The 23,412-nt window shown below is 41.8% G+C and overlaps 1 protein-coding gene across 1 annotated transcript in view; it reads right to left on the minus strand.

Annotated features, from left to right (window-relative positions):
- Positions 1–23,412, minus strand: part of LOC126195411 (insulin-like growth factor-binding protein-related protein 1) — a 135,409-nt gene that overhangs the window by 18,273 nt on the left and 93,724 nt on the right. The window contains exons 2-3 of the mRNA XM_049934010.1: positions 7,465–7,621; positions 523–666 (exon numbers count right to left, since the gene is read on the minus strand). Of these exons, the coding sequence (XP_049789967.1) occupies positions 523–666; positions 7,465–7,621 (301 nt within the window). The remainder of the gene's footprint in view (positions 1–522; positions 667–7,464; positions 7,622–23,412) is intronic.

A 23,412-nucleotide genomic window follows, 5' to 3' on the forward strand; every position in this document is an offset into this window, starting at 1 on the left:
GGTTGTCTAGTATTTTTATTTATGGTTAAGCAGGCATCCCTTGTGGTGGCTCCGTATTTTTGTCCAACCCCTGTGTGTGTGTGTGTGTGTGTGTGTGTGTGTGTGTGTGTGTGTGTGTGTATACACAAATATGTTAGGAGGAAAGCAAATACTTTGAAAAAGGCTACTGTTCTTCCTTAAAGTGTTTAATTTATCTGTTCTTACATTTTATCTTTGAGAATAAATTGTATCAGTGACAGTTATAACATTTTTTTAAAAAATCAGCTGAAGAGCACCAAACTAATGTACCTGAGTACAGAGTGAGGGCACTGAGTAATCATTTTCAATCTTTTCCTTCCATTGTTTCTTATATAAAGTACTTTTTAATTAAATTAAGTTATGTGACATAGGAATATCTTAATACACATTTAGATGACACGCTGGAACTGATTCCATAACATCATCATCTGATAATGAGTAACTGTTAGCTACAAGCCATAGCAGTCATAATTTTATGTACATTAAAATGAAGAAACTACTTACTTGGCAGTAACCTGACAGAACCATTTTCAGCCTTGAATTCCCAGTGGATAGATGGTACTGGATAACCTTTAGCTTCACAGTCAAGTGATAAGCCAGAGTTTAATGGCACTACTACATCTTCAGGTCCTGAAGTGATCCATGGAGCTGAAATTGAGACAAAAGAAAAAATGCTGTAATTTTATAATATAAAAATCAGCAAGTAACTTTTAATTGTATAAATTAACTAAACTCCAAGCACTTTTAGCAGTATTTGCGATTGGGTTGTCCACTTACAAGTCCTGAAACAGGAAAACCTGAAGTATAGTGACAGATGCATAAACTCAGAAATTGCTCTTTTGTCTGAGATGTTTCCATTATATTTAACAGTATTTTAATTCATTCTGACTTTCATTTCTTATTTCTTCTGTACTACAGGTGACTTCCATTTCATTCATGCACGATAAAACAGATATACTAAAATATCAAATAAAATTTGTATTCTATTGGTGATGAGATAAAGGTAATTGCAGTGTTAATATCTTGCTCTAGAGAATTAGCTCATGTTTTATTAGCATTAATGCTCATAAGTGGATTTAATTGAAATTTGAAAATATATTTAACAGTAAAATTACATCATGAGATAAATTATACAATACAATGAACTGGCATACTCTATTCCTTCAAGAGTGTGGTACATATGCTACTAATAAAAGCTTACTTTAAGTGAGCTGTATCTGTTTTCATATATTACAATGCAGTACTATTTCTGAAAACTTTATAGTTAAAATTTATTGTATATGACACTACTGCAATGGTGCCTAAAATGTATGAGCTATAGATAGTATTAACGTTATTTAATTTTGTAGTATTTTTTACATCAAGCCCAAATGCCTACAGAAAAAATTGTATAAAATTTCTTGTTGCAATACGACACACAGTAATGCACTTGATGATAGCTAATGCATGATATTTGCAATGTCAGTTTTTCACTAGCCAGAAAAGACACAGCAGTCTTACTTGGAAGAAATCAGATTCTTAGTATGGGTGATTAACTGGTAACTAACAAACTTAAATGGTTTTGTTGACTTGTGAAGAACTTCTGCTGAAAAGTTAGTAGCCAGTAATTAAATTTTCCACTGGAGTCGACAGTTTCCTAATATCATGTGATCTTTCCCAAACCTCTATAGCACCATGATCAGACCCAGCAATCCTCTTCATCCCAAAGCCTTCACTCATGGTTTCCATCATTGTTTTATTGGTTTACGCTTTATTTTAAGAAATACAGCAATCAGCAATTTTTTGTATATTTTTATTTATGCCAATGGGTGTTGTGGGCTTTTGTTCATCTTTGACTGGCCTAACTCATATTTATTCTTCAGTTAGCACATCATTAAAAATGCTGAGTGTAATTTGGATGTGCAGCTGCCTTTCTGTTCTGCTTGTTTGTTATTACAGTTTTTGCACAATGCACTGGTCATATGCAGCATATGAATGAAAAAAGTGCTTGTGCCATGAATATAAATGTGAAAATTGGTACAACAACAATCATTATAGAAAGACAGCTATAGCATCCAAATTTCAGTCAGTGTTTCTGACAATGAGTTAACTGAGGATTAAATACTCGTATGTATTATGCCTTCTCCCAAACCCTACAATGGAAGCATTTCTTTGACACCATTCCCTCCAACAAAAACCACTGGAACTCCAAAATTGAACCCTGCCTCTTCCAGTTCATAGCACCATCCAACTGTGATCCTCGCCCCTCCCACCTAAAGACCTGCTAGTCACCTTTCAGAAATTCCTTACCTCCAACTTACCTCACCATCCTTCGCCAAGTCTTTTCCTCAGAACACCAACCTTTCAGTAGAAGAAAGAAAAGCCATAAGCAACCTCAAAACAAATCCTGACCTAATCATCTTACCTGCAGACAAAGGTCTCACCAATGTTGTTATGAATTGTAGTCACGTCATGTCGTGTGACTAGGGCCTCCCATCGGGTAGACCGTTCGCCAGGTGCAAGTCTTTCGATTTGACGCCATTTCAGCGACTTGCGCGTCCATGGGAATGAAATGTTGATGAATAGCACAGCACAACACCCAGTCCCTGAGCGGAGAAAATCTCCGACCCAGCTGGGAATCGAACCACTCAGCTACCGGGGGCGGACATGAATTGTAGTGACTGCCTAGCAGAAGGCCTCCGCCCACTATCTGACTCCTCCACCTATAAACTCTACCAAGTGATCCTATACCGGAAGTCCAACACAAACTCCAATCTCTATTTAAAGCCTTAGGCCAAACGGGTTCCAGCTGCCATCTGGTGAGCCCAGAGTTGAACTGAGGCCCTCCTAGTCTCCGTACTGATTGGACACTCACCAGTGTCGGTCATTGCCAGTCAAATGCAGGTCCGAGATTCATATGCAGATGCCTCCCAGTGGGTCAGTCCTACAGAGTCACTGCACCGTCACCCAGCAGCAGTCCAGCATCACTTCACACGAGTCAGAGACCAACACCTGACTATACTTATTGAACACAAATGCTGTGGGTCAGTGTCAGAAAAATGTGTCGCCTGAGGGTTGTGCATACATGTATCTGCTCTCAGCTTGTCAGAACAGTGAAGAGTTTTCATGAGCAGCATCCATCTTACTGCAGCCAAATCACTGCTCTGACAGTACCACATAGCCCTCATGAATCTATCAAAGCCTCCAATACACAGGTGAGAGAGCTGAATGTCATCTTGACAAACCAGAGGAACAGATCACCAACCCACTGTAGCAATTTTTGCCCACAGGACCACTACATTTCTGTGTCAACATCTTTTTCTCCCCACTTTGGTCTTTCTTTCCTTTTTATCCTTTGTTACTGTTCACTTCAGTATCACCCACGGTTCTGTTTTCTGCCTTCCCCTTCCTCCCTGTCCATCTTTTTCAATTTGCACTTTCCAAGTGCTTATACTTTTTTCTTACTCAGGTTATGAGAAATTAGATATTCCCAGTATCTACTTAGATATTCCCAGTATCTATCTCAGTCTCAAATCACAAAGAATTTTTATAATTATTCCCTGATTTGTCTCCATTTCTTAATCATTTCTTACTAGAGGAAGAGGTTTTTGTTACTGAAAGCCAGTGATGTGTTTGTGCATGCCTGAGATAGAAAACCAAATCCTGTTCTCTCTCTATAAAAATTGGAACATTTGGTATCAAATTCAAAGTATATGATACAATATTGTGAATATAATAGAGGGAAACATACCACGTGGGAAAAATATATCTAAAAACAAAGATTCTGTAAATTACCAAACGAAAGCGTTGGTACATTGATGGAGACAATAACAAACTCAAACACACACACAAATTTCAAGCTTTCGCAACCCACAGTTGCTTCATCAGGAAAGAGGGAAGGAGAGGGAAAGATGAAAGGATGTGGGTTTTAAGGAAGAGGGTAAGGAGTCATTCCAATCCTGGGAGCAGAAAGACTTATCTTGGGGGGGAAAACGGGCAGGTATACACTCACACACACACACACACACACACACACACACACACACACACATATCCATCCGCACATATACAGACACAAGCAGACATATATGTCTGACTTTCACTTCTACCAGTTGTTCCATTCTTCTGTAAAGAATTTGCATTAGTATTTTGCAACCATGACCTATTAAACTCATAGTTTGGTAATTTTCACACTTGTAAGCAACTGCTTTCTTTGGAATTGGAATTGCTGCATTCTTTTTGAAGTCTGGGAATCCATGGAGAAGAAATAAAAACTTTGAGGTTCGCCGATGACATTGTAATTCTATCAGAGACAGAAAAGGACTTGGAAGAGCAGTTGAACGGAATGGACAGTGTCTTGAAAGGAGGATATAAGATGAACATCAACAAAAGCAAAACGAGGATAATGGAATGTAGTCAAATTAAGTCGGGTGATGCTGAGGGAATTAGATTAGGAAATGAGACACTTAAAGTAGTAAAGGTGTTTTGCTATTTGGGGGGCAAAATAACTGATGAGGGTCAAAGTAGAGAAGATATAAAATGTATACTGGCAATGGCAAGGAAAGTGTTTCTGAAGAAGAGAAATTTGTTAACATTGAGTATAGATTTAAGTGTCAGGAAGTCATTTCTGAAAGTATTTGTATGGAGTGTAGCCATGTATGGAAGTGAAACATGGACAATAAATAGTTTGGACAAGAAGAGAATAGAAGCTTTCGAAATGTGGTGCTACAGAAGAATGCTGAAGATTAGATGGGTAGATCACATAACTAATGATGAAGTATCGAATAGAATTGGGGAGAAGAGGAGTATGTGGCACAACTTGACAAAAAGAAGGGACCGGTTGGTAGGACATGTTCTGAGGCATTAAGGGATCACAAATTTAGCATTGGAGGACAGCGTGGAGGGTAAAAGTCGTAGAGGAAGACCAAGAGATGAATACACTAAGCAGATTCAGAAGGGTGTAGGTTGCAGTAAGTACTAGGAGATGAAGCAGCTTGCACAGGATCGGGTAGCATGGAGAGCTGCATCAAACCAGTCTCAGGACTGAAGACCACAACAACAACAACATGTATCTTACACGCCAGGCGGAAAAGTTTTCTCATGGCTGGCTCTCCCAGGGCTGTCAGCAGTTCTGGTGGAATCTCTTCTACTCCAGGGGCCTCGTTTGAACTTAGGTCTTTCAGTGCTCTCTCAAATTCTTTTTGCAATATCATGTCTACCATCTCATCTTCATAGGTCTTTCAGTGCTCTCTCAAATTCTTTTTGCAATATCATGTCTACCATCTCATCTTCATCTATGTCCTCTTCCATTTCTATAGTATTGAATTCATGTTCATCTTCCTTGTATAGACCCTCCACATACTCCTTTCACCTTTCCCTTCTTTGCTTATTATTGCTTTTCCATCTGAGCTCTTGATATTGATATACTGCTTCTCTGTTCTCAGAAAGTCTCTTTAATTTTTATGTAGATGGTATCTATTTTTCACCTAGTGAAATATGCTTCTAAATCCTCACATTTGTTCTCTAATCACTCCTGCTTAGCCATTTTGCACCTCCTATCAGTCTCATTTTTTAGACATTTGTATTCCCTTCCATCTGCTTTATTTGCTGCATTTTTATAATCTCTCCTTTCCTCAGTTAAATTCAGTATCAGCTATGTTATCAAAGGATTTCTAGTAGGCCTTGTCTTTTTACCTTTTTGATCTTTTGCTGCACTCACTATTTCATCTCTTAAAGCTATCCATTCATCTTGTACTACATTTCTTTTCCCGCTTGAAGTCAACCATTGTCTAATGCAAACTCCCAACAACCTCTGGTTCTTTCAACTTATCCACATCCAATCTCCTTAATTTCCTGACTTTTTGCAATGTTTTCAGTTTTACTCTATTGTTCATAACCAATAACTTGTAGTCAAGAGTTCACATCTGCCTCCAGAAATGTCTTACAATTTAAAACTTGGTTCAGAAATCTGTGTCTTACCATTATATAATCAATCTGAAATCTTCTGGTGTCTCCATGTCTTTCCACATGTACAGCCTCTTTTTGTGATTCCTAAAGCAAGTGTTAGTAATGATTAAATTATGTTCTGAGCAAAATTCTACCAGGCAGCTTTCTCTTACATTAATTTCTTCTAGTCTATATTCACCTACTATTTTTCCTTCTCTTCCTTTTTCTACTGTCAAATTCCAGTACCCAATTGAAATAAAAAAATTTTGTCTCCCTTAACAATCTGAATTTTTTTTTTTTTACCTGATCAAACATTTCTTTATTTCTTCATAGTATATGGAGCTAGTTGGCATATAAACTTGTACCACTGTGGTAGGTGTGGGCTTCATGTCTATCTTTGCTACAATAATGTGTTCACTACCCACATTTCTATTCTCTTATTCATTGTTAAACCCATCCATGCATTATGTGTATGTGAGATTGTATTTATAGCCTTGTATTCACCTGGTCAGAAGTCCTGTTCCTCCTGCCACTGAACTTCACTAATTCCCACTACATCTAACTTCAGCCTATCCATTTTGCTTTCCAAATTTTTTAACCTACTTGCTCAATTAAGGGATCCAGCTGATCAGTAGAAGGCCAGTTTTGTTTCTCCTGATGACAATATCCTCCTGGGTACTCACTGCCAGAGATCCAAATGGGGGCTATTATACCTCCAGAATATTTTACCCAAGGGGACGCCATCATTTAACCATAAAGTAGAGCTGCATGCCCTCAGGAAAAACTATGGTTGTAGTTTCCCCTTGCTTTCAGCTGTTCAGGCGTTTTGCTAGGTGTTACAAGGCCAAACCCTGGAATTGTCCTCAGGAACAATGTTAGTTGTAATACAGTCCCTTGTTGCTGTTGAAGATACTTTCTAATCAGTTAACACAACATACTTTAGACTGACTTTGCTTGCTTACAGGTGCTGGTCTACTAAAGTGATGGCTGATTTTACTGATTTCCTGGCATTTCTTATTAACAGTAACAATAATAACAGCAAAATGGGTTCATATTAACAGCTGATTTTGCCTTTCTTGTACCTACATACTTGGTTCACGTAATACTGTCACACTGAGCAAATGGAACTGAAATTCATAACTTCTGGTAACATAGTCTGTCTATTTGTGATACTCAGTATGTAAAACAAAAAGAGATCCCTCTCAACATAAACAGATAAGTTTCACAAATTTTCAGTGTGTAAGTGACTTTCAGGTAGATTTCTTCAAATTTCTGTAGTTACAGGTAGTTAATTACATATATATGATATGGATCTAATAGAGGTCTTTCTAATGAGGCACAAGTCTGTGTTTAACACACGTTCTCAGTGAACCATCTACATGATTGTCCTAAGTGACATTCATTTATTCTTAATGTACAGTGATTTATACTTATATATATTCAATCTCACAAATACATTTTGTTATATTATTACACATTCAGAAATTATTTTACTGTACAAAAGTGTTCTTGAGGTCTTACCACTTTCACAAGGTCCCCAGTGCTTTAGTCGAATTGAGGGTTGTTCCTCAAATTTACTAGCATCTGCTTTCAACTGACAAATGGAGTCATATGTCCTGTTATTTGTCCCACATGCTTCACGTGAATCTTTACACATGCACAAAGACTCAGGCTCATCCTGTGAACAGAATTTTGTAGTTATAAATCAGATCTTTTACCCAACAATATACAATAAACAATTTAGAAAATTTAACAGAAAACTCATGTGCAAAGTGTACACTTTTACGAAAGGCATTTTTTAGTCCATTGTCAAGGTGCAATAGAAATGCTTGAGCAAAGATAGAAAGAATGAGTATTTCCCTCAATGTTGTAGCTCTTAATAGCATGAAAGCACAAATCTGTAAGTTTCACTTTCTTCTTAGGAGAGGTACAAAAGAATTTAATTAATGAAAGGAAATCCTGCAGATTGACCTCATCATACTGACAGATTTTCTATGTGAAATTTTTTTTCAATTGTGTTTCCACATGATCAAAATGATTGACAATTACTTCAGTTGTACACACATGTGACTGCACAGAATGTCTTTAGCGGAACACTGAAGCAAAATGTCATGGCTGTTCAAACTGTCTCAGCCCCATTTTTTCCAGACTTTTTGGCAAATTGTTACTCTCTCTTACCTTTTTAGTCACGATTAGCCTCAATTATAAATCATAATGCAACTGACAAGCTGCTGTAGGAATTTCATCAGGACAATGTTGTAAAAACATCGAAATTACAGTTCATGATATAAAGCTGAGACTACGAGCATATAGGAAATAAATTGATGAGGAAAAGTGAAAGTAAGAGATGAAGAGAAAGGTACAACAAAAGGTTGTGTATCACTACTGAAAATACACTCCTGGAAATTGAAATAAGAACACCGTGAATTCATTGTCCCAGGAAGGGGAAACTTTATTGACACATTCCTGGGGTCAGATACATCACATGATCACACTGACAGAACCACAGGCACATACACACAGGCAACAGAGCATGCACAATGTCGGCACTAGTACAGTGTATATCCACCTTTCGCAGCAATCCAGGCTGCTATTCTCCCATGGAGACGATCGTAGAGATGCTGGATGTAGTCCTGTGGAACGGCTTGCCATGCCATTTCCACCTGGCGCCTCAGTTGGACCAGCGTTCGTGCTGCACATGCAGACCGCGTGAGACGACGCTTCATCCAGTCCTAAACATGCTCAATGGGGGACAGATCCGGAGATCTTGCTGGCCAGGGTAGTTGACTTACACCTTCTAGAGCACGTTGGGTGGCACGGGATACATGCGGACGTGCATTGTCCTGTTGGAACAGCAAGTTCCCTTGCCGGTCTAGGAATGGTAGAATGATGGGTTCGATGACGGTTTGGATGTACCGTGCACTATTCAGTGTCCCCTCGACGATCACCAGTGGTGTACGGCCAGTGTAGGAGATCGCTCCCCACACCATGATGCCGGGTGTTGGCCCTGTGTGCCTCGGTCGTATGCAGTCCTGATTGTGGCGCTCACCTGCACGGAGCCAAACACCCATACGACCATCATTGGCACCAAGGCAGAAGCGACTCTCATCGCTGAAGACGACACATCTCCATTCGTCCCTCCATTCACGCCTGTCGCGACACCACTGGAGGCGGGCTGCACGATGTTGGGGCGTGAGCGGAAGACGGCCTAACGGTGTGCGGGACCGTAGCCCAGCTTCATGGAGACGGTTGCGAATGGTCCTCGCCGATACCCCAGGAGCAACAGTGTCCCTAATTTGCTGGGAAGTGGCGGTGCGGTCCCCTACAGCACTGCGTAGGATCCTACGGTCTTGGCGTGCATCCGTGCGTCGCTGTGGTCCGGTCCCAGGTCGACGGGCACGTGCACCTTCCGCCGACCACTGGCGACAACATCGATGTACTGTGGAGACCTCACGCCCCACGTGTTGAGCAATTCGGCGGTACGTCCACCCGGCCTCCCGCATGCCCACTATACGCCCTCGCTCAAAGTCCGTCAACTGCACATACGGTTCACGTCCACGCTGTCGCGGCATGCTACCAGTGTTAAAGACTGCGATGGAGCTCTGTATGCCACGGTAAACTGGCTGACACTGACGGCGGCGGTGCACAAATGCTGCGCAGCTAGCGCCATTCGACGGCCAACACCGCGGTTCCTGGTGTGTCCGCTGTGCCGTGCGTGTGATCATTGCTTGTACAGCCCTCTCGCAGTGTCCGGAGCAAGTATGGTGGGTCTGACACACCGGTGTCAATGTGTTCTTTTTTCCATTTCCAGGAGTGTAATTAAACATTTAAGATATTAAGGAAAAAATGAATGCAAGTCAGAGACAAATGGAGATGTTTCACTAGACCTAGTGACATCATTTGTTAATTGAGTGGGTTGATGATAGCAAAAATAAAATATTGTGAAAGTTTTCAATTTAAAATTATTGTGTAGCAGATACAAAACATGTCTCATATGAAACTTCCTGGCACATTAAAACTGTGTGTCGGACCGAAAGGCAAAGGTCCTGAGTTTAAGTCTCGGTCCGGCACACATTTGTAATCTGTCAGGAAGTTTCATATCAGCACACACCCCACTGCAAAGTGAAAATCTCATTGTGGAAACATCTCCCAGGCTGTGATTTAGCCATGTCCGCGCAATATTCTTTCTTCCAGGATTGCTATTTCTGCAAGATTCACAGGAGAGCTTCTGTGAAGCTGGGAAGGTAGGAGGTGAGGTACTGGCGGAATTATACCTGTGAGAACAAGATGTGAGTCGTACTCAGGTAGCTCAGATGGTAGAGCACTTGCCCACGTAAGGCAAAGGTCCTGAGTTCAAGTCTCGGTCCGGCACACGGTTTTAATCTGCCAGGAAGTTTCATATCAGTGCACACTCCGCTGCAGAGTGAAAAATCTCATTCTGTGTCTCATAAGATTTAATGCACAAGGTCTTCTGAAGATTATAAAAGCTCTGAGGCACATACAACTAATCAAAGGGCAAGGAATTAAAAAATGAAAAATCGCTCCTCGTTTTGCATAACTTTCCAAAAAAGGCAGCTCGCCAAGTGTCAAGAAACATTTTAGGGCAGTGATACAGGATTAAATTTGTGCACATTAACTACAAAATAAATCATGAGCTTATTGCGAACTTGAGAATTTATTTATTGTTTTTCTTTTGATCTGGCTTTCAATCAGTGTAGCCTGCAGAAGCTGCTAGTCTGATAACACATTACAGACATGCAAGGCTCATCTTTTCTTCATTTCTCCACCTGTAGTGGTATTACCACAACTTAGGCTTTTGATGTTGAGTCATTAGCAGATTCCATCACTCCTTGCTGCAGAAATAAATTGAATAAATTCTAGACTCTACTTGTTACTTCTCAGTAATGATTCATCCAAGCCTCTTGATATTGTCATAGTATTGCTAACTTCCGGCAGTTGCTATCCTTTCTGTGTTTATCATGGTTCTGCTTACTGCACTGCACAACATTTTAGCTTTTCTGTGACTTTTTAAATATGGAACTGGTATGCACGAACTAATTGTATAACACTGTCTTACACATTTTATGTAAGGAAACCATTTGAATAATGACAAAGTTTCATGTAAGAATAATATCTGTGGGTTTATATATTTAAATGATCAACTTTCACAAAAAGGAGAAAATTTACAAACAAGAATGGTAGACTTGTCAGTTTGTTTATTGCAGGTGCTCTTGAAAACGAATGTGCAGCAGCCTCACAAGGCACCACAAAAGAGTAACAATACAATTTTTGAGAAAATGTATAAATCATAGTCTTCTGCTACTTTCTGTAACTAAAAAAAATGTATAAATCATAGTCTTCTGCTACTTTCTGTAATTCAAACAGGTCTTGGTGTATTTAATCTTGAACCAAATATCTGGATGTCTGTAAACATGATTGCCAGTATAAGCCAATCATTATTCACATTGATATTATAATCCAGTCCTATACTTTTTCACAGTTCTTAAACGTCTTCATGTTTCTTCGTCTTTCTTCTTTTAGTTTTGGTCATCTGAGAACCACATTAACACTCCTTTACATGCATCGCCCAACACCAGTACATGCCTTGTGTCTGTGATATACATATTTAGTTAACTGAAAACAGTAATGCTTCTGATTTCCCAGGTGAAAAAGTACACATACATCAAATTAAGAAGGTTATTAATTAAATAAATTATATTTAAACTTTTAGTATAAACTAGTTCATAGAAATTCAATCCAAAGAGTTAAACCTGACTAGTACTACTAGTACTAGTAAAAAAGAAACAAACAGAAAAAATGTCCCTAACAACTTCTACTTTTACAAAATGCCAGTCTGTATTACTTTCATCACTGTCATGATCAATTTTACAATCACCAACACAAAAATAGTCCCAATGTTGTGGGCATAAATATTGGCCACATCCTTTGCTTGTCTATTTGGTTTTAGTATCATCACCCCAACATGGTTGGCAGTGTTTTTGTTTACGGGCTTCTGTACTAGTTGTTGCAGAGTTGCTTGAAGTTTGTGGTACTTGATCTTGAAGAAGCTCTCAAAGATGTAAGACCATAGTGCGTGACAAGCATGTGAGCTGTGATCGCCTAATCTAGTGATTCTTTATGAGCTTATGGGGACATAGAACCACTGGTTCTACTCCTCCCCAATAATATCACTGTCCTTCCGCAGCAAGAACAACTGTATCTTTGCCAGATCAGTTCTCCTTAGTAAGTGCTCTATTCTACACACATTGTGTATACACTGCGAGAATAAAAGAATTCATAGTAAGTGATGGGATTACAAGTGATTATTTATTGTCATAATTACCATGCCCGCCCCCCTCTACCTACAAGCGCTTTTCCCAGCTCCCGAAAGAAAACTCTGTGAAGATGGCACGTTTTGTCCATTCCCTAGGCTAATGACTTGCCTCTTTGTACCAGCCATGTATAGAATGGTGGAAAACACAACCATTGGCCACACTGTCGTGCCTCTTTGGACACTGTAAGCAGAACACATTTTGTCAAACAATGTCCATAGCAAGTTTATGTTACTATAATACGTAATCATTTCTGATTTTCTTTTCTCTCCATTTCCTCCATCAATTGCTTCGTCCAAATGTCTATTGGACATCAAGAGTACCGTACATTCTTTTTCTTCTGTGGCACAAATGAAACCATAGTGCCCTCTTTTTTGAAAGCAAAAACGTTGGGGAATGCCTCTCTGTTTCTCAAATCCTTCATTTCTTTTGGAATTTGCCATTTGTTCTTTTTCAAAGTCCCTATATAGACAGGCAGTATTTCCTTAACAAGGTATAAAGCAGAGTAAGCTCACTTAACCAGTTGTCAGCTGTCATACACTGCAGCGCCAAAGAAATTGGTATAGGCATGCATATTCAAATACGGAGATATGTAAACAGGCAGAAAACAATTCTGCGGTCGGAAACGCCTATATAAAACAACAAGTATCTGGCACATTTGTTAGATCGGTCACTGCTGCTACAATAGTAGATTATCAAGATTTAACTGAGTCTGAACGTAGTGCTATAGTCGGCACATGAGATTTCCCTTCCACAAATTGCTGCAGATATCAATGCTGGGCAAGTAACAAGTGTTAGCTTGTGAACCATTCAACGAAACATCATCGATATGGACTTTCGAAGCTGAAGGCCCACTCTTGTACCCTTGATTACTGCACAACGCAAAGCTTTACACCTCGCCTAGGCCTTCAACACCGACGTTGGACTGTTGTTGACTGGAAATATGTTGTCTGGTCGAACGAGTCTAGTTTCAAATTATATCAAGCAAATGGACGTGTACGGGTATGGAGACAACCTAGTGAATCCGTGGACCCTGCATGTCAGCAGGGGCCTGTTCAGGCTGGCAGAGGCTCTGATATGGTGTGGGGAGTGTGCATTTGGAGTGATATGGGACCCCCGATATGTCTAGATACGACTCTGACAGGTGACACGTACGGAAGCACCCTGTCTGATCACCTGCATCCATTCATGTCCATTGCGCATTCCGACGGACTTGATCAATTCCAGCAGGACAATGCAACACCCCACACGCCCAGAATTGCTATAGAATGCCTTCACGAACACTCTTCTGAGTTTAAACACTTCCACTGGCAACCAAACTCTCCATACGTGAACATTATTGAGCATATCTGGGATGCCTTGCAACGTGCTGTTCAGAACTGATCTCATCCCCCTCGTATTCTTACGGATTTATGGACAGCCCTCCAGAATTCACTGTGTCAGTTCCCTCCAGTACTATTTCAGACATTAGTAGAGTCCATGCCACGTCGTGTAACCGCACTTCTGCGTACTCACGGACGCCCTACACGATATTAAGCAAGTGCACCAGTTTCTTTGGCTCTTCAGTGTATTGCGTCCTGATTTACTAAATGGGACAAACAGGCGTTGAACGACATCCACAGATTTATTACAAACCTGGGAAGGGCCGTCAGGTTGCTTGTTTGCGTAGATTTCCATGTATAATGTATAATACAAGCTTGAATCGACGGCTGCAAATATTTTAACTCCATATTTAGCTCGCTTGGAACGGATACACTGAATAACATTGCACCTACCTCTAAAAGCCACCAATTTCTCATCGATGGCGACACCTTCTATCACTTGATAACTCACTTCACCGTTCTTGAGGAATTTCCCAAAAATGTCGCTGATAGAGGCAAGGCGATAGAGCGCCTTTCGCTCTTCTCCAGTTTGCCTGTCATCGAATTTTAGAGTTTGAAGTAAGAAACGAAACCTTTTGATACCCGTGGTGAAACGGAATATCTCAATATCGAATCCATCACTAGCCCAATAAATGTGAAAGTTTCAGTTTCCATGCTTTATAAGTTCCAGCAACATAGAGAAGTCCCATAAATGCTTTTATTTCGCGTTTGTCGGTGTTTTTAGCATCTCTGATACGTCAATAATTGTATCAGATGCTATTAGTATATTGATTAGTGAGCATCACAACTATTTCTAACATATTGTCATCGAATCAACAGAGTCTGTTTTCCAGAATGGTTTGTGACTCTTTTTGCCTTTCCTACTGTGCCTGGAGGCTGTCTTATGAGATTGCGTTTACCTCTCCTCTTATATGGATAAGCTGTTTTTCTCCATGAAATTGAATCCAGTATTTTTCTTTCTTGGTTTTTTAGGCAGACATAAGAGGTCTCGTCGTCTTCACAATCAGGTAGTGTGTCTGAATCACTTTGTTCAGTGTCAGAGTTCTCTTCGCATTCTTGAACGTCTTTTTCGGCATCAGTGTCGGCTTCCTCTTCTGGAACCTCTGGAATGAGGTTTGATTCTCCTTCAGGGACTGAAGCTAAAGAAGGTAGACTTACTTCGTCATCATTCTGGTCAAAGCCATCAAATAGATGTTAGTGAATTTACCAGATGCCTGCGGGGTTATTGAAATACTGCTTTTGTCGTCATTTTGAACCTAAGAATGAAAAATACTGGGTTTCGGAAAAACAAATTATGTACGATTAGCAAAATTTGGAAATTTGTGGTAAGGTCTTATAGGACCAAACTGCTGAGGTCATCGGCCCTAAGCTTACACGCGACTTAATCTAACTTAAACTAACTTACACTAAAGACAACACACACCCATGCCCGAGGGAGGATTCAAACCTCCAACGGGGGGAGCCGCGCAGACCGGTACAAGGCGCCCAAGACCACGCAGCTACCCCATGAGGCTTTGCACAAAACAAAATTACTCAGAACAGTTGGACTAGTCATACTAATATAAATATACGCGTTGTATCAGAGAGGTACATGAGGGTGTATCAGGTAAACAAATCCTTTCTTTCTTTCTTTCTTTCTCAGGCCTGTGTCCCGCTCTAATGTGGGGTTGGCTGTGTTATGACGGATTCGGCAGTGTTAATGGCAGAGGATGGCCGAATGCCCTTCCTGCCGCCACCCCGAACCCCCCGGGATGGAAGGAGTGTACCCGAGCTGTCTGTGTCTAGTGTAAGTCATGAAATAGCGCGACCGTTTTCAAATGTGTGTGAGTCGTATAACTGAGGCGGAACTGGGGGACCAGCCCGGTATTCACCTATCGGGATGTGGAAAACCGCCTAAAAACCACATCCAGGCTGGCCAGCATACCGGCCCTCGTCGTTAATCCGCCGGGTGGATTCGATCCGGGGCCGGCGCGCCTACCCGAGTCCAGGAAGCAGCGCATTAGCGCTCTCGGCTACCCTGACGGGTTATCAAGTAAACAAATCCATTTTCACAAAAATAATTATAATCACAAGGTATCACAGCGTATCCAAAAAGAAAATATAAGGGTAATATTTAAAAACTTGCTTAAAAACACACGATGTATCTGTCAGATACAGAAGTAAATTAATCGCCTCTTGTGGGTGAAACGCACGACAGCGCTCGACTAACTCATTGAGGAACACATGCTTGAGGAAGAAGAAAGAAGAAGACAACGTCGCCCTCGCGCAGCTAAACCTGTTATCAAACACGTTGTGTATCTGTGAGATACATAGCGTGTAATGGAGCGTTAATTTGGATCTCCTTTTTTCTGATATTTACTCTTTTCCAATATTATTTCATTTTCATTCATTGCAGCTGTCTTTACTTCTCTGTCTATGACGTTTTTGTCCTGGAAATTTGTGGCAGGCTCAATTTTCTATTTAAACCTTGCCCTGTCGTAAATCTCTGTTCTTTATTCCCATTTAGCGTAGTTCCCATTACAGTTCTCGGGTCCAGTGTACTTTCGTTCTCTTGTTCGCTAGGAACTTCAGTACCAGTATCTGATTGTCAACTTCCAAGGGGACATTCTAATGATGTAGTGGAAGAATGCGGTCTTTCTTTTCCTGACTTTGTGTGAAATCCTCTCTGTCTGGCTGTACAGTTCCTGGTTCACCAATTTTCTGTAGTGATGGTCTTCTGTTCTTTGAAGTGCCAGTATCCCCATGAAAATCTTTCATTCCACATGTAGTGGACTGACAAGGCAGCCAGTCCACAGTGACGGGTAGCCGAAAGGCACACGTACACACACGCCGACTGGCGCGAAGTCTGGAACAGGATACGTGATGAAAGCTATAAAGAAAAGAACGGAGCTTCTCGTATACTTAACTTTAATTCATTGTGGTACATTTCTCTTGATAATACAAGTGAGACTCTCTCCAGATATGGTTAATGGCGCCTTGCTAGGTCGTAGCCATGGACTTAGCTGAAGGCTATTCTAACTGTCTCTCGGCAAATGAGAGAAAGGCTTCGTACGTGTAGTCGCTAGCAATGTCGTCCGTACAACTGGGTCGAGTGCTCGTACGTCTCTCTAGACCTGCCGTGTAGTGGCGCTCGGTCTGCGATCACACAGTGGCGACACGCGGGTCCGACATGTACTAATGGACCGCGGCCGATTTAAAGCTACCACCTAGCAAGTGTGGTGTCTAGCGGTGACACCACACCACATGAAGAATATTTTTCAACATACAAGTGTAGATATTGTATCTATCAGCCGTTAGCAACAATTCTGTGTGTTGTGTAACATACGAATGAAAAAGTGTGCCACGATTATAAATGCGAAAATTGCAACAAGGAGCAGAATAAAAGGACAGCTGCAGCATCCAATTTGCAGTCAATGTTTCTAACGATTTACTAACTGAAGATCAAATATGTGTTAGGTCAGTCCGAAGCTGGACGAAAGCCCAAAACGTCTCTTGTCATAAACAAAATTATATAGCAGCTGAGGAAGCTGAGTGGTACACAAAATAAGAAACAAACTACTGAATGGGAAAAGGAAGACTTCGTTCAGGCTACAACAGGTAGGGAATATTTTTTTTAAGTCTGGAAGTGCAGATCTGAACTAGCCGGCCGCCAGTAGTAAAATTAACAATAAGGATTAAATTTTAGCATAATTTATTGAAAGCGCTGACGAGGGTGAATCGTGTGGCGACAGTGGTGGTGGTATTAGAAGTAGAAGCGACATTGTCGTTGGTGTTGATGTTGAAGACGCATTAACCCTTTCAGACCCTCAGGCTACAATTTCCTGTGTCTTAGCTGCAACCTGAGGTACGCATTTGTGAATGATCAACCTTTTCATCTTGCGCAAGTGCTACTATGGTTGGGCAGCACTATGAAAAAATCAGCAAGTCAATGTAGCAGTGCGCAGCAGCTCGTGACCACCACAGTACACGAAAGTGGTTGGTTTGCTGTATTCCACTGTGTAACTGAATACTGTTATTTTGCATGGTAATTATTAAATTATCATTTTACTATTTATTACAATAAAGAATATTTCGTAAGTAGTCATTTTAGTGCAAAAAATGAAGCCAAGTGTACCAAGCGTGTTTTGAAAATAGGTACACATTTTTGTGTAAATCTTGCATCTAAAATCATTAAAAAAATCATCTAAGAGCATTACCACATAAATAAAAATTTTCTTTCCTCCAGAAAAAATTCTTGTCTGAAAGGGTTAAAAATAGGGACTTGTGGTGACAGTATAGGGTCTCCAGCATCTGGAAACGATGGAATACAGGAGGACACAGCTCCTGACAAGAAAAATTAGGAAGAGTGGCAGGCAGGTAGAAAAATTTGGGGGAAGGCGAGAGGCCGAAAACTATCTGCCGTCTGCAAATACGGCTCTGGGACTTCTGTCCAAGCTCCTCGAGCATTTCTACATTTTCATATGCGCTATACCTACCTCTTAGGACCGTAACAGCGCTTCTCTGAATGTGTTCGAGGTTTATTGTCAAGCCTACTTGATAAGGTCTCCAAGGACTGGAGCAGTAATTTACGATTAACGTAGTTACGAGCATATGGAATAGGTTCGCAGATATGTGAGTGGCTCGAATGCTTCTTCAGTCATAGTACTCAGTATGTTGTCAGTGACAAGGATATCGTCAGGAGTACCCCAGAGAAGTGTGACAGGACCGCTCTCATTTTCTATATACATAAACGATACGCCGGAAAGGGTGGGGAGCAATCTGCCGTTGTTTGCTAATGATTCTGTGGTATACGGGAAGATGTCTTCGTTGAGTGACTGTAGGAGGATACAAGATGACTTAGACAAAATTTCTGTTTATTGTGATAAATGGCAGCTAGCTCTAAAACCAAAAAAAAATGTAAACTAATGCGGATGAGTAGGAGAAACAACCCGTAATATTAGGATACAACAATAGTAGTCACTTCGGTTAAATATCTGGGCGTAGGGTTGCAAAGCGATATGAGATGCAACGATTATGTGAGGACTGTGGTAGGGAGGGCGAATGGTCGACTTTCGTTTATTGGAAGAATTTTAGGAAAACGTGGTTCATCTGTAAAGCAGAAAGCACACTGGACCCCATCACGAACTATTCTGTAGAACTATTCGAGTGTTTGGGATCTGCTCCAGGTCGGATTAGAAAAAGACATCGACGCTATTCAGAGGCTGGCTGCGAAATTTTTTCGGTAGGTTCGAACAACACGCAACTATACACAGATGCTTCGGGAATCCCTCGAGGGAACGCGACGTTCTTTTCGAGGAATACTATTGAGAAAATTTAGAGTACCAGCATATGAAGCTGACTGGAGAACGATTCTACTCCCACCAACATACATTTCTTGTGAGGATCACGAAGATAAGATACGAGAAATTATGGGTCATACGGGGGCATATACAGAGGGGTTCAAAAAAGTGTGTCCACTATTTAAAAGTCCATAACTGGCAAACTAATTGACGTAGTTGTCTCATCTTTGGTAGTGTAATAGTTTGTAGTTCCGGCAATCGCCACGTAAGCGTTGTATTGCGTTGTTTTGTTTTGTCAGATGACAGTCGCCAGATAGTCAGTGTTTTGTTCTTAGTCGCACCTAGTAACTCGAGTAAACATGGCTGGCGCAAGGCTTACATTCGATGAAAGGAAGTCTGTTTTGAACTGGTATTTTAAGTACGAAAACATTAATGAGATTCAACGGCAATGGCGAAATGAGTATCAAACAGAGCCACCGACACGTTTAACGATTCGTCGAATTCGAGACAAATTTGAGGCCGAAGGCTGTGTTAAAGATGTACACAAATAAAGATCTGGACGACCTGTAACAGTAACAAGTCCAGCTAACTCCCGTCGTGTGTTACAGCAATTCACTCGCTCACCACAGAAGTCTGTGAGACAGTGTGCCCGTGAAACTGGAGTGAGTCGCTCAAGTGTTTGGCGAATTTTGATGACAGCAGAGTGAAGTGGGACCGATGACCGTATCAGCCTGGTCCCTTCAATCCCACAAACCAACCAACCAAAGTGGAAGTGCTACATCCCACGATTGCTACACGCAATAAACGAGGACGACCCAGATTGTAGAATGGGGTACTGCGAGTGGTTTACTAACATGGTGTACAACGAAGAAGAGTTTGCAGAGATGATTGTGTGGTCTGATGAGGCACAGTTAAAATTCAATTGCATCTACTGCGCCGCCGAAAATCCGAACGTCCATGTAGGCAAAGCCGTGAATTTGCCAGGAGTAAATGTGTGGTGTGGGTTGTCTTACCGGGGCTTGATTGGGCCATTCTTCTTTGGCAGCACAGTTACCGGTGAGGTGTACCTTCAGAAGCTTCAGACATCCATTTTACCTGCCATCCGAGACTTGTATGGAGACGGAAGAGTTTACTTTCAACAAGATGATGCCCCAGCCCACTACCAAAATCGTGTTAGGGCGTATCTCGACGAAAACCTACCAGGAAGATGGATAGGCCGTCTGTGGAGTATCCACCACGTTCCCCAGACCTAACTCCTCTGGACTTTTACCTGTGGGGAACACTACAGGACGTCGTTTATCGACAAAAGCCATGCACATTGGATGAACTACGAGAATCCATCGTACATTCACGTGCAAATATCCAGCTGAACACGTTGCAGTGAGTAGTTCGTGCTGCAGTTCGGCGGCATCGTTTGTGTGTGGATGTTAATGGTAACCATTTCGCACACCTACAGTGATATCTTTAAGTTGGACTTTAAGCTACACTTTCACCAAAAATGAGACAACTCCGTCGATTAGTTTACAAGTTATGGACTTTTAAACAGTGGATACTTTTTTTTTTTGTTTTTACCCATATGTAGATAGTGGTTTTTTCCTCGCTCTCTTTGCCAGTGGATCAGGAAAGGTAACGACTAGTAGTGATAAAGGGTACCCTCCGCCAAGCACCGTATGGTTGCTTACGGCGCACGTATGTACACTGCTGGCCACCGTAAATGCAACACCAAGAAAGACAAGAGGTAGCACAACAAAATTTATTTTGTAGATAACATGTTGACCAAGTATCAAATGATTACGTTTACAGACGTCTGTGACATGTGGTTCCTGCCAGAATCAGTGGCCAGAGTAGCTGCCATTGTTGGAGATCACCGCTGCCACACGTCTCGGCATTGAGTCAAAGAGACGTTGGATATGTTCCTGGGGTACAGCAGCCCAAGCAGCTTCCACACGTTGCCAAAGATCATCTGGTGTGGCAGCTGGGGATGTAATCTGGGTCACTCGTTGAGCAACCATGGACCACATGTTTTCTATCGGCGAAAGATCCGGAGAGCGAGCTGGCCAGGGAAGCAATTCAATCTGGTTATTGACGAAGAATCTTTGGAGAATGCGTGCCACGTGTGGTCGCGCATTATCCTGTTGAAATATGGCTGTGGCCGAGCCCTGAAGGTAAGGAAGGACAACTGGCTCCAGCACCTCGGATATGTAGCGCCGACTATTTAAAGTACCGGCAATGCGTACTAGAGGCGTGCGACAGTAATATTCAATACCGCCCCATACCATAATACCCGGTGCAAGACCAGTGTGGCGGTGCATAATGCAGCTGTCCAGCATCCTCTCTCCTCGGTGTCTCCACACTCGAATCCGACCACCGTGGTGCTGCAGACAGAAGCGTGCCTCGTCAGTAAAGACAACGTCATTCCATTCTGCCGTCCACATCCGTCTGTTATCACGCCATTGGCGACAGAGACGTCTGTGGTTCTGCGTCAATGGTAGACGAAGCAATGGACGTCTTGCGGACAGACCACTCAGCTGCAAACGGCGTCGAATGGTACGCGCAGACACTGGATGATGCGTTACAGACGCAATGTGCTGTGCTATGGTTCGGGATGTCACTGAGCGATCCGTCACTGCCATGCGCACAATTTGCCTATCAGCACGTGCAGTGGTGCACCGAGGTGAATGCGATCGACCACGTCGGTCCGTCGTACCCTCCTGCATCCAACGGTCACATATCCGCATTACAGTTGTTTGGTTTCGTCCAACACGACTAGCGATTTCTCTGTATGATAATCCACAATCTCGGTAAGCCACTATCCTTCCTCTGTCGAACTCGGATACTTGATCAAAAGATGTTCGCTGTTGTCTACAAGGCATAACTGATCGTCTTGTGAAACAAACACAAGGTAAACACACGTGCCGAATGTACACTCGTCGAAATCACCAAGCCTTAAATGGCGCTATGAGGTGGCGCCACAGGCGCGCGTGATGTGCGTCTGCGCTGAAATTATAATCAGTTGCATATCTCATCGCTGCAAACTCATGGTGTAAATTTCACTTGATTCGGATGCTTCCTTCAGGGTGTTGCATTTACGGTGGCCAGCAGTGTAGTTGTAGATGGGCTTTGTATGCGATTTCGTTTACATGTGCACTGCGCTTTCCCAAACCCTTCCCACAAACTTAAATCTTCCACGAACGACGTCGGCACCACAGAATGCGTGAACCGATTGCCGGCAGCTAAATTGTCGCTGACGTAAGCTCCCACCTGCTATTTCCGCCCACGACAGTGGCGCGCCGTTTTGAGACGCACTCTCCGCCTTTAACTGGAGTCGAGCGAATGGGTTTGTCGGAAGTGGGCGGAGCATGCGCGCCAAGTCACCAGGCGTGGACTGGAAGCAGCCCTGCACCAGTGTTGCATTTCAGACACTTTAAAAATAAGTGCGTCCTGTCACAATTGTGGACCAGTTGCACGGCAGTCTTGGTTAACTCCAACACGTTTCTTTACGGATCATTTTCTTTCTCGACTATAGTATGTTTACTTTCACGCTAGGTATGTAACTGCCATTTATTGAGTAGTGTCTCGTAAATTTACAGTTGTTGTCTCCTGTAGCAGCAGTCGTAAAGTATTATGTTTGTGTGTAATCAGTCCATGGTCAAAAATTCAACAACTGTCACATTTGCCAGAGAAACCTGAACTATTATGCGCTTGAAGATGGATGTCAGCTATCCCACGAATGTCTGGTTATGGAATTTAAAGAACCAGTTTTAAATGAGGAATATACGAATATATTACATTTCCCTACGCATCGCTCCCGTAGGGAGAGAGGACGAAACTAGGCTAATTACAGCTCGCATAGAGGCGTTTAAGGGAGCATTCTTCCCGCTTTCCATAGGGAAGTAAGCCTGAATTAAAGAAATATACTCACAGTGGTTTGCGCAGTATAGATGAAGATACTCTTTTTATCGCAGTATTTCTCTTTGTAAAGTTTTCTTTCCTTTTTATGTTACTCCTTTAGAAAAAAATGAAAAATACGGTCTACTTCTGTATTTAGCCCAAATCCGTCCTGTGGCGTCAAGATAATAACTACTTGGGATTTTAAGCGCGTTAATTCTTAGAATAACATTCCGGGAGACTACTCTGCCCTTCCAATGTGTTTCCTGAAGCGGCATGGAATGACGCGATTGTAACTCTATGAAGCTTTTATTGCGTCGACATTTCACAAAAATTTTCACAATGGTGTCAATAACCCATCACAATGTGCAATGGAATTACCTCCAGAGAATGTGTATGGTTCTGTAGTCTTCGCTTTTATGCCAATGAGCTGGAGAAGTACAAAGGAGTATGTTTATTTCCATTGACATAATTAGACAGCAGCGATCGAAAGCTGATTAGACAGGACAGGGGAGGACTTCTGTGTCTCTACAAAAGCCACGTCACTCCTTGATCATGTGGTGATTTAAACGTGATTGTTATTGGAAC

The sequence above is a fragment of the Schistocerca nitens genome, chromosome 1, assembly GCF_023898315.1.
Source record: "Schistocerca nitens isolate TAMUIC-IGC-003100 chromosome 1, iqSchNite1.1, whole genome shotgun sequence".
Lineage (NCBI taxonomy): Eukaryota > Metazoa > Arthropoda > Insecta > Orthoptera > Acrididae > Schistocerca > Schistocerca nitens.